Source organism: Mirounga angustirostris, unplaced genomic scaffold (genome assembly GCF_029215605.1).
Source record: "Mirounga angustirostris isolate CCGP_5_RB_7025 unplaced genomic scaffold, mMirAng1.0.hap1 SCAF_11, whole genome shotgun sequence".
Lineage (NCBI taxonomy): Eukaryota > Metazoa > Chordata > Mammalia > Carnivora > Phocidae > Mirounga > Mirounga angustirostris.
Window position 1 is genome coordinate 4,573,712 of NW_026991719.1, and position 12,605 is coordinate 4,586,316.

The following is a 12,605-nucleotide window of genomic DNA, read 5'->3' on the forward strand; positions in this document are numbered from 1 at the left end:
AAACACACAGATCTCTTTTATGCCCTGGGGGTCGTGACTTAAACTGGAAATGGGGAAGCGTGAGCTTCTGGATGTCGGGAATGGGAGCGCACAGGTTCACGGGGGTCCAGGCTGATGACGAAATTAGGGATGGGTGGTATGGTTCTTGAGGCCCCAGGGAACGGGATGTGGTTCAGCTCTTTCAGAGTGGTGAACAGCTATCCCACAGGGACGCAGGCTGGTGCTGCTGACTTCCCACTCTGCTGACTTTCCCAGAGAAAGCAGAAACACCTGTCTGCGAGAGGGAACTATTTGGAGGAAACTTCCCAGCGTTTTTGATATTAGCTTGGTTTTTTTTTTTTTTAGCATTCAGAACCCCTGTTGAATGAATGAATTGCTGTCCTCTCTGCCCCTTAGCATAGACCCCAGTTTGACTCCGTTCCCATGCTCATCTATTCAGGTCCTTCATGGGCTTTCTCCCCGTCCCCAGGCTGAGTGTGAACCTCAAGAGTAGACAATCTGTCTGGTATTGTCTGCCTGAATCAGGACAGTTATTCCTAGCAGGACAGATTTACTCTGATGGGGTGGATATACTCTCCTGTTCTTTTCTTTTTTTTCCCTCGGAGGGTCCATCTAAGGAGGCTCTCTGCACCCTTTTAGGATGTTCTTCTAGTGACGTCAAAGACACGTGATTGATTTTCCAAAGGCACCTTGGAAAATGCATCTCCTTCCTCAGAATCTCATTTCCTATTACAACAATTCTAATTGTTTCTTAGTTCCTATTACCTAAACTACAGGGAAACTATCTATCTATCTATCTATCTATCTATCTATCTATCTATCTATCTATCTATCTGTTTTCTGCATATGCTCAGTATCTTGCACTCTCTGGGCTCAGAAAATGAATGAATGCATGCTAGGAAATTTACAACCAGAACCAGCAAAGGATCCTTCCTGTACCTGTTGTATGATGGGGCATGTGGGTGACTTCAGGTATTTGCATTCAGATCACAGTGGGTTTGGGGAGCGGGCATCGCAGGTGGTGATTGATGGATTCAGAGTCCGGCATCCTTGGTGGCTGAAAAGCCCTCGAATCTAACGTGAGACTACGGAGACACAGACAGGGCTGAGCATGCACAATCCTTGCGCAGAGATCCAGCGTGAGCAAAGACTGAAATCAGGCTGCTTTTTATTTTTACTTTTTTATTTTTTTAATATTTTATTTATTTATTCGACAGAGAGGGAACACAAGCAGGGGGAGCGGCAGAGGGAGAAGCAGGCTTCCTGCAGAGCAGGGAGCCCGATGCGGGGCTCGATCCCAGGACCCTGGGATCATGACCTGAGCCGAAGGCAGACGCTTAATGACTGAGCCACCCAGGCGCCCCTCAGGCCGCTTTTTAAACTCTGCTTACACAGACTGGCTTTTAGACCACGGTGTCCGTTTCATCTTTTTTGGGAGGAGGGTTGCTTTCTTATTTTTCTTCTCTTCGTTTTTATTTTTAAAATGTCTTTCCATTTTTCTGTGGTCCAAGAGTAACATGTGAGGCTCTAAAAAATTGAAGAAGAATAGAAGTGTGTAAAGTAAGAAGTTGAAATCGTTGCTGGTCCTCACTCCTTCACACTAAGGACTTGCCTTCCCCAACCCAAGATATAGCAAAGGCCATGTGTTAGTGGTATCTTTCTGGGCTTCTTTGCACATCTGTGGGCTTTCATTTTAGTTTAGTTTTAAAAGATTTACGTATTTATTTTAGAGAGAGAGAGTGAGTGGGGGAAAGGGACAGAGGGAGAGAATCTCGAGCAGACTTCATGCTGAGCACAGAGCCCAATGTGGGGCTTGATCTAACAACCCGGAGACCACGACCTGAGCTGAAACCAACAGTCAGATGCTCAACTGACTGAGCCACCCAGGTGCCCCGATGGGATTTTAGTTTAAAGATTATTTTGAAGATTTTTTTTTTAAAGATTTTATTTATTTATTTGAGAGAGAGAGAGAGAGAACACATGAGAGTGGGGGAGGGTCAGAGGGAGAAGCAGACTCCCTGTTGCGCAGGGAGCCCGATGTGGGACTCGATCCCGGGACTCCAGGATCATGACCTGAGCTGAAGGCAGTTGCTTAACCAACTGAGCCACCCAGGCACCCTTAGTTTAAAGATTATTTTGATTTAGGGGCACCTGGCTGGTTCAGTTGGTAGAGCATGCGACTGTTGATCTTGGGGTTGTGCATTCGAGCCCTACACTGGGTTTAAAGATGACTTAAAATATTTAAAAAAAAATTTGGATCGGGGACGCCTGGGTGGCTCAGTCAGTTAAACGTCTGCCTTCAGCTCAGGTCGTGATCCCAGGGTCCTGGGATCGAGTCCGGCATCGGGCTCCCTGCTCAGTCAGGAGTCTTCTTCTCCCTCTCCCTCTGCCTGCCCCTCCCCCTGCTTGTGCTCGCTCTCTCTCTAATAAATAAAATCTTCAAAAAATATTCTGATTTATTGAATGAATAATTTGGGGGGCTCTGTGTAATAGAACTTGTGCTTCTAGCTCACCAGGTGAATAGCCAGGACAGGTGTCTGCCATTGTCATCTGTGTGAGTATGCACGGGGATAGGTGGGACACCGACGTGTTTGCGGAGAGCGTTCGGGGGCGCTGACCCGCTGCACGATCCCCTGGCATCCGCCTCTCTCCGGGAGCAAGTTCTGACCCTGCCAGCTTGAGGTGCGATCTGGTGGCAGGACCCGGCAGAGCTTACCTTTAGGTTTTAGTCGCTAGGACCGTGTCAGCCGGATGTACTTCCAGTGGATGCGCAGTGCGTGGACAGAACAAAGAAATAGCCGGGTTGTTTACACATTGGTGTGATGTTCACAGTGGTGGCCGACGCCGGTCAAGTTGGGACCTTGGTGGCATAAAAAGGGTCAAGCCCTCGGATGAGGGATGTTCTGTTCAAGAGCTTCGTGGCAGACAGGAAAAAAAAAAATAATGGCTTCACCATCCCCTTGAGTATGTTTTCAGTCTGTGTTCATAGGTCGTCAGTCTTGTGATCCTCAGATTGAAGTGATTACAGGTTGCTGGGAAGCAGCTTCCTTCGGCATTTTTCACAAATAGCACGAAGGCATGGAGCAGCAGAAAAGTTCAGTCTTTTCCCAGTGGCAATAAATTTCCAAAAGCGGGGCGCCTGGGTGGCTCAGTTGGTTGAGTGACTGCCTTCAGCTCAGGTCATGATCCTGGAGTCCCGGGATCGAGTCCCGCATCGGGCTCCCTGCTCGGCGGGGAGTCTGCTCCTCCCTCTGACCCTCCCCCCTCTCATGTGCTCTTTCTCTCTCATTCTCGCTCTCTCAAATAAATAAATAAATCTTTAAAAAAAAAAAAATTTCCAAAAGCATTGTTTACTGAATAGCTCCAGCGAATAACACAGGACTTGAGCTGTTCATGGGAAATCTCCCGCCCACCGACTCGATGAAGTGTCATGGAGTTTTCAAGGTCATAGGAAAGGGAGACCCAGACCTCCTCCATGAGCCTGAGCTGCTCTCTGCATCGGGAAGGATATTGCTCAGTGAGAATTCCCTCACCGGAGAGCAGGCTGTCTGTCAGTCACAGCCGAGGATTTATGGGTGTGTAGCCCACGTTCCCGTTCACCGTCCACCGGACCTGTGTTCCTGGACGGTCAGTCTTTGCCGTGCAGTCCTTTGCAAGCTGATACGCGTCTCTGCATTTTCCAGGATTGTTGGTGCATCTAAAACCTCGTCACTGTGCTTGGACTCCCAGGACCTTGGCTGCTACCCACAGTGTCTAGCCTGCTCAATGAAAAACGGCTCTGTAGAGAGATGATAGAAACAAGCATTCTATAAATACGCACAGTGTTAGGATGAACGCAGGAACGGCCTTCTCCCCTTCCACGGAGGGTCTGCGTACATTGCAGGACAGGAATCCCACTCTACGGCTTGGCTTGAACTCCCCTACTGGCCTGACGGCTCTCAATTACCATGGTCATGAACGGTGTTTATGTCAGGCTCCCTCGTCTGCTTGGTGGGTGGACTTGGTCATCTGTTTGTTCGTTCTGGGCTCATATTTCAAAATGCCTCCAACTTGGGATCCTGCCAGGGAGGTCAATGGCGGGCTCTTTCTTCTTCATCTTCTGTTTATTTATTATTTTTTCGGAAGCTCTTGGGCACACGACGCCTCTTCGTTCTCAGCACATTCTCTCAGACACATCCCGTATCACCAGCTCTGATCACATACATGGTCAGAAGGTTGAATTTTTAAGCCACCCGATCTGTTTTCCTTAAATCTAGAAATAAGCAGGAGAGCAGAGGAGGGTGACATTGTAACCATAGGTCATGTAACTGTTTGGGAACAGTGTCACTGCATGTTGATTTGGGGGAATCTAAGCCGGTTTTTAGAGCCGTAGTCTGCTTCTTGAGAAGCAGCTGCCTTGTGTCCAGGTGTGAGTAAACCTTCCCCAGGATGACTCGGAAGGGGGCCGCACTGGCTGGCCTCCTGTAGGGCAGAGGTCCATGCCCTATCACGGCTTAGCGTCACTTCTCCCAGGGTCTTGGAAGGCATCTGCACTTAGAAGCACCCAGAGCGATGCGTTGTGTGCAGACCATCAGCTCGGATGGCAGCCCCAGTGGGTCCATCTGAACGTGAACGCATCTTCTTTCCTTTCTGAAAATTAATGGGGACAAGTCATGGTTGACTAGATGTCTAGGGTTTGGATTCTCATGCAAATTCTACTTTATGTGGAGATGTGGCATAGACTACATGCAAGCTTTTTGCTTGTTTACTGGTTGGGTTTTGGCGGGGTATTTTTTGTGTATTTGTTTATTTTTGGTCTTTTCTAGTTAGTTGTGAAACAATAAGAGTGCTGCTTCCTCGTATATTCTTGTAAAAAGGGAAAGCGACAGAATCCAACACAAGCCCTACAACTCTAAAGCGCCATACAGATGATTCACAGTAACTGGCTCAATTTGATCTTGAGCCAGCAGGGACCTGGCTCATTCAAAGTTGATGTTTTAGGCTTATGTTCTGTTTCAAAAGGCAAGGGGAACATCAGTGCAAGGAACAGCCTTCCATGTAAAGTGTGATAAGCAGCAGGTCTGAGCACTGACCCCGTAAGGCGCTGAGTGGGCTGGACGCACCCAAGCTCTATGCACACGAATGCGTTAAAAATGCATTTAGCAAAGCATGCATTCATTTATCAGAGCTCAGCTTGTTAGCGTTCTGATACCCAGTTCTAACTTTGAAATGTTTTCGTTATCATGAGGACTTAAGGAGTCCAAATAAATATGTAAAAGTGTCATTGATTTCATGAAACAGATTATTCCTTGAGAGCTCTTGCTGGCTGGCAAAGATGATGAACGGAGGGGATAGTCCCTTCGAAATGATCAGAGATTTCTGACTTAAGAGCTTATATCTTATGTATTTGTGTGTGTATATATTTATACACAGCTATACTAACAATATATGTTATTTGCATGTGTGTATACACATATATAAGCCTATAGTAATTCTATGTATAGATATATGTGTGTACAATCTATGTATACACACACGTATGATAATAACATATATAGGTGTGCATGTCTGTGTTTCTGTGTACGTACGTATCTATATTAATAGCATATAGAGGTGTATGTGCATGTATATGCCCATATACACTCAGCCCTATACTAATATGTAGAGGTGCACAGTGTATCTTTGTGTGTATATGGGTATACATATGAATATAGGTACGTAGAAGTATGTGTTATATATGTGCGCGTATATGTCATGCATGTATTTTGTATGTGCATGCATGTACATGCATTACTATGTGTAATGCTACCTACTCTAGAGCACCTTTTGCTCCAACCACAGTGCATTGATGCATCCCTGCAGTGCCTGGGAGTCCTGGGTGGACCTGAGGAAGCTGGGAGAGCTGATGCAGGGTTTCATCGACTAACAGAGTTGACTGAGCTTACGCTCCTTGGCAGTCACCGTGCTGGTCCCTGCCGCCCCGAGATGTCTGTGACATGCCCCAGCTCATGGTCTAGTGGGACAAGGAAAGCACGTAAGGGATTCGTGGGTAGTGCACCTGATGCTCTAGGAGAAATGGCATTGGGCCACCCATCTGTTCCGTTATTCACTCCATTTGTGCCCCAGCAGCCTTCAAAAGGGCACTTAGGCAATGGTCCTGTTTAGACGGAAAGGCATTTCTGACGCTCTCCTGGACTAGTGTGAAATTTGAACCGGTTACATAAAACCAAAGTGCATCAACTAAGTGCATTTCTCAGAGATTGGCACAATGCAAAGAGGAGGGGATATAAGTTGTTGACCCCTCTCAGCAGACCTGGGCGAAAACACCCACACCTTCCCACACTCACCAGGCTCATGACTGTTGTCACAAGGCCCACCCGTTGACAATGACTTACAGCTCTCCCCCAGCTGTGTATTCTCACCCATTACAGCACAGGATGTTTTGATACGCTCTGACTTAAGAAATGCTTTTGCAATAACCTGAGACTCTTTATAGATCGGGGCTAGTTCAAAGAATGTTCCATGCAACTTCCAAAACGTCAGTGTTGACAGTTGAACATTTATTCTAGGAGACTTGCTTGGTCGTAGAAGGTGGACAATATGGCGGAACAGTTGAGTTGGCATTAGATGGGTAGATAGGTGTTGCCGTAAGAAGTCAAGAAATGGGTGTTTATTAGGCAATAGCTTATCTGTGTGTGTGTACATATTCCAAAGAGAATACGCGTTTGAAGGCCCATGAGTTCCTACTAATCACCGAATAGAGAAGGAAGAATAGAATTCGAGGGCAAAGCAGGCCATTCCCACGACATTCCTTCCAGAGTTGTGTCCTCGGGGAATGTGTCGAGAAAATAGCGCTTCAGTCTGCTGACCTGGACAAGGTGACCATGAGTCTTCTCTTCATAGGTACGCCGTGGACACTTCCATTTCTCCAAATAAAAGTGATGTCTCCATATTAGACATCACCTGGTGGTGCTTTCTGACTTTTCAGATGGCATCACGTCATACTAGTTTGATGGTGGTGGGGTCGGAGGTGCACATGCTCATATTGCTCTGAAATTCTCTCCTCTGGCAGGAACGCTGAGACGCCGTTCCTGCTGGTCCTGTCATACCTCCACGTGCACACGGCCCTCTTCGCTTCCAAGGACTTCTCCGGCAAAAGCAAACATGGTGCTTACGGTGACGCTGTCGAGGAAATGGACTGGGGCGTTGGTATGTGTGTCTTTCTCTTCTGTGTGTGCTCACGGTGGGCCCGAGTCTTCTTCCTTCTCCCCCACGTCCTGTGAAGGTCCACCTCTGGGCCCCGTGCCTTTATAGACAGCAGATGGGTTTCTGTGTTTTTCTTTTCTTTTTTTTTTTTTTTTAAGATTTTATTTATTTGCGAGAGAGAGAATGAGAGACAGAGAACATGAGAGGGAGGAGGCTCAGAGGGAGAAGCAGACTCCCCGCCGAGCAGGGAGCCTGATGCGGGACTCAATCTTGGGACTCCAGGATCATGACCTGAGTCGAAGGCAGTTGCTTAACCAACTGAGCCACCCAGGTGCCCTTCTGTGTTTTTCAAAAAGGTAATAAAACACTAAGTCAGAAAGATAAATGGAACATAAACAGCATCTTCAGCTCCTAGTGCATGGTTGAGGTAGCAGTGTCTTCCGCAGCGTTGTTAGATAAGTGTCAGGTTTGGGGTTCCAGAAGACCACGGGCCTGCACAGCCGTGGCACGCTGCTGTGGGGTCTCCTGGTGATGCCGTTCTGTTTGGCGTCGGAACCCACTGTTTGCATCTTCTAGGGCCAGCGTTCTGTGGCCGCCTCTGCCAGGACGCCAAGATTGTCTCATTCTTTGTGTCCTGTCTCCTCCTTCCTAAGCAGATTGCTCTCTTCCTGAAAAACATGCCATTGTTTTTCCAGAGGTGCTTGGAAGACTTCTTATTTAAAAAAAAAAAATGTGTCCTCTCCATCTCCATGAGATCATCAGGACCCTGCTGTCTTTGCTTTTCTCTGGCAGAGCTGAGCGATGTCGGGTCTGTTCTGTAGTGTGCAGGGGAAGCGAGGCAGGGGAACACCCACGGGGCTCTGAACTCGTCACTCAGCGCCTGTCTTTGCCGGTGACATGCTCTCTTGTGTGGACATTGCGCAATCCCTGGGGACAAAAGGGCACACCGTTGTCCAAATGTCGCCAGTCCATAGGTTGCTTAGGATTTTCAGGTGTTTCTTTTCTTTTCCTCTTTTTTTTTTTCCTTCTCTCATTCTTCCTCCTTTTCTTCGTGTACCAAATTAATAGTTTTTAACTTTCATCTAGATGTGGTTTTTTTGTTTGTTTGTTTGTTTTAAAGATTTATTTATTTATTTGAGAGAGAGAGAATGAGAGACAGCATGAGAGAGAGGAGGGTCAGAGGGAGAAGCAGATTCCCTGCCAAGCAGGGAGCCTGATGCGGGACTCGATCCAGGGACTCCAGGATCATGACCTGAGCCGAAGGCAGTCGCTTAACCAACTGAGCCACCCAGGCGCCCCTCATCTAGATGTTTTGGAAATAACCTGATCATTGCCAAGGAGCATTCTTTTTTTTTGGTTGGTTGGTTTGTTTTAAGCTGCAAATTGAATGTGATGCTCTTAGCCTACTCTGGTGATGACAAGAACAAGTTTTGGTTTGTTTCGTTTTGCTGAATCTTGGAAGCAGCACCGTCCTAAGAAACAAGAGGACAGGACCCTTATGCCAGCTTCTAGCTCTCCATCTACAGAGTCTGTGAATTGGAGAGATGTCTTAAGTTTCTAGGCTTCAGGTCTGTCATCTTTACATGAAGAATTCAGATGAGGCAAGTCCTCGGTTTTTCTTCTCCGAGGGTCTGTGATTCTGTAGAAGAACAGAAAGGGAGTCCCTGTGACGCAACATTCCCCTTCACGAGGTTTACAGAACAGATGCATGTACTAGGGCTCTCCCATACACCAGGATGAGCCTGCCTCTTTTCGTTCTTGCTTCTTTAAATGTTGCATGTGAATCCCTGTATGTTTTCCACATCTTCGCGGTGTGAGTCAGTAGAATATTTCATCTCCTTGATGAGTGTTATATTTTAAGTAACAGGTTTCTTAAAGACGCCTCCAAGACGTCTGTGGGCTAGCACGTGAGCTCATGCTGGTCTCATCAAGCGGACTGATTAATTTTTATTTCATTATCATGCCACACATGCGTGCCCTGACTCATTAGCAAGTCTGACTTTCAGTGTTTTCCTACTCTGGGTCCCCTCTAGAACAAAACAGAGAGTGTTTTTCAGTCTTTGAGATCTGCGTTAGAACCTGATGTCCCATTTGTAGATGATTCTGTGCTTTTCTTTTTGCCAAAAAATGAAATCCTCCCCCTAAGCCATGACGTTAATTTCTTGGGATATTTCTGCTGTTTTACCCATCCAGTACATCTGAGCGTTTCGAAGAACATCCCTTCTTTCCAAGAAAAGCCTTTCCTTATGAGGCTGAGGGGACTGCAGTGTTCTCAATAATTACATAATAAAATAAAATGCGGATATTTGCTTAAAAATGATGCATCTTGCAGGAAAGGCCCCTGAGAGAGGAGCGGAGAGCTGCAGAGGGCACATCTCAGCCATGCGGAGCATTTTCTTTCAAAATTGTTGGATGCGGCCTAATTACATGGAGCCTAACTTTCTCCACGGCAGGGTTCTCTGAACCTAGAAAGGCATAGTCACAACAGAAGCACCTTTACTACTTAATTGTGCTCCAGGGCCATTCCCATGCCACGTCCTTGTGTTTATTGCCTTATTCCTAGCTGTGTGATGGCGCTGTCTTGCCTGGTTATAGTCACTGATGGAAGTGAGCAGGTAGCTTTGGAGTGAGGACCACAGAAGGGGTCCTGCCGAGACACCACGTGGGTGGCTCACACCCTGGATCTAGAATCCCTCTAAGTAACCCGCGGGGTGGTTAGCCTTCTTTCATAATCTCAGTGACTGCGGGCTCAGGGAGTGCCCCACACCAAGCCCTGGAGCCTGCACGCATTCCCTCCTTTGTGCCGTGGGCCATCGTTCCAGCAGGTGGTATGCTCCTTGTCTCCATTCTGCAGGTAAGGCAGGTGAGGGTTGCTGAAGGCTGATGCACCTGCCGGCCTCAGGTGTAGTACTTACAGAATTAATGCAAGGGATGAGCAGGAACCCGAATGCAGGTGTTCCCATAGAGTGTGAAGGCTGCTGCACCTGGTTCCACCACTCTCCCTGGAACGAGAAAGGCCTCCTCATGAGCGCTGGATGGTCAACAATCAATCAGAGGGATAGCACTCATTCCTGCATTACTCACGTTTGTTGAATACTGTGTGCCTAATTTTCTTTTTTTTTTTTGGAGGGGGAGTGTAATCATGACGAGTCCCTTGATGTAAGGGAAGGTAGGAGCCACGGAGGGATCAAAGATTCTTCCAGGAGATCTTAAAATAACACAGCGCGGAAAGTGATGAATGAGTGTCCCAGCGAAGATGCAGATAAGCCGCTTGAGAGTTTGGAGAGGAGATGGATGGGCATACAGGGCCAGTGGACACAGCCCACCATGTCATTTCAGCAGGATAGCCCCGCCGTCGAATCCTGGGGGCAGTAGGGGCACCGTCGCAAAGTGCGATTTTCAATCCCAAGTAATTCTGAAGCCGTAGAGATTTGGAGAGGAACAAACGGGCAAAATCACAGTGTGTTCAAATGTGCACCGAGTATCTTGGGGGCATGCCATCCTAGCTGTTTATCTTCTCCCGGAAATGGAGTGATATTTGCTTGAGATCTGTGAATGGGAACGGGGCAGAGGGAGCAGGTGGAGGGATGGAGGTGGTTGCTGTCACTGGTTTCTTCTCTGTGGCTTGTACCGATCTAGACGACACCTCCAGAAGCATGGAGGGCTGTAGGCAGAGGGATAAGTTACTGGACTCTGTCTGAGCTCTGTTCTGCTTGGAGGGAGACCAGGAGTCGGGTGTTGGCTCAGATTCAGGTGGAACTTGCATGCACTCAGCATTTACTTAGAGCCCCATGCTATTAATAGAGCCATGGGAAGGCATCATAAATCAGCACTTGTTCAGGATTCAAGTACCAAATTCTGTATCCTACAAAGAGAGATGCAACTCGAGAACAATGAGTGAATGCTGATGTAAATCTCTAGCTTCAGATCAAACCTTCCAATTAAAAAAAAAAAAAAAGTTCCTGCCACTTCCAAGCGTTGGGATCCAGTGGCTGACGTGGGATTTTTTTCTTTCAAACAAAAACCGTAAGCTTTTCTTCTTTAGTGGAAGAAGCACCAACCTTGCTGGTGGCATGGAGAAGTCTTCAGGAGTGAGTTTTCAGTTGCTCAGTATCTGTGATAGCTCAGTATGCTCAGTACCTGCTAGTGCTTGTGCTAGATACCTCAGTTTCTCCCTGCCTTTCCCTCTGTGGGGCTGGACAGTACCACCTTCTCTGGGTGCAGGGATGGAAGGTCTCATTTAGCAGATCAGGACAGTGGCAAGAACCTCAGGTAACCCAAGCAAATGAGGAGACTTGGATGTTGGTCAAAGCCCCTCAGACCCATGGCATAATTCTAACCAGGGTTTGGCTTTTGGGGCATGAGTCTAATGGACTATCCATTTAAACATGGACTCTTTCTAGGACCATTGTGAGACCCTGAAATGTAGTGTGCAGTGGATAACCCCTCACTTAGTAGGTCCCATTTGCCTGGGCCAAAGTGCTCTGGTTGGGTTCATGCAGAAGACATTTGCTTCTAGAATGCTGCAGACCAGGAGCACGGCAGGGGCTCAATAAATCATATTTAAGGGAGAAATCCGGGGAGTCAGGTGCCTGATACTTGCAAGGCCCTGTCCGAGGTGCTGAGATTGCTTGGGAAATGTGGCTTTCTTTTACCTGTGTGGATAATAATGGTCCACCTGTGGGAGTGGATAAGATTGCTTTGAAAGGATATTGAAAGCAGTTGAGTAACTCGTGACTCAAGGTTTACTTGCATTGAAATTCAAGGTGAAAGTTTAGAAATAAACTTCCATGTTTCTACTTCTCATCAGCTAGCATTACAGGGTCTAAGAAAGCAATGGCAATATTCTCTTTGTGATTCTTTTGTTCTCTAAGGAATGTAATCTGGGCCATAATGCTGTGTATTTCCTTTGGGATTCAATACATCAGTTTTCTATCTTGAATTTTTAAACACTCCTATTCTTGATAAATGTGGCCTCCCTCTAAAGCGTGAAAATAATGTGTTCGCTTCTGATGCATACCGAAAATGGAAGGCCAGGTAGAACATTCAAAGGAAGGGCAAAATAGAAACAATCCCCAAAAGAGAAACAAAGGAACCCGTGAGACCAAGAAGAGTAGGAGAAATGGGGTATCAGAATTCAGGGGTAAAGAACACTTTAAAAGACAATCAACTCCAACTAGGAAGAGGTGAAAAGACACAAGTGCATTTAGCTACTATAAACTTTATGGTTGTAGGAGGTTGCTGAATGAGCGATATTTGAGGAGCTCAGGGTCAGTGGGGTTGGATATTCCTTCAAGAAGCATGGAGGGATGTGGGCAGAGGGATAAGTTACTGGATTCTGTCTGAGCTCTGTTCTGCTTGGAGGGAGACCAGGAGTCGGGTGTTGGCTCAAGATGTGGAACTGGATAATTTTCAGTCCA

At 47.0% G+C, this 12,605-nt stretch overlaps 1 protein-coding gene across 4 annotated transcripts in view; it reads left to right on the forward strand.

Moving 5' to 3' along the window:
* STS (steroid sulfatase) overlaps positions 1-12,605 on the forward strand; it is a 159,944-nt gene that overhangs the window by 87,056 nt on the left and 60,283 nt on the right. For all 4 annotated transcript variants that reach the window (XM_045874236.3, XM_064573694.1, XM_064573692.1 and 1 more), the window contains one exon: positions 7,052-7,188. In XM_045874236.3, coding sequence (XP_045730192.1) covers positions 7,052-7,188 — 137 coding nt within the window. The remainder of the gene's footprint in view (positions 1-7,051; positions 7,189-12,605) is intronic.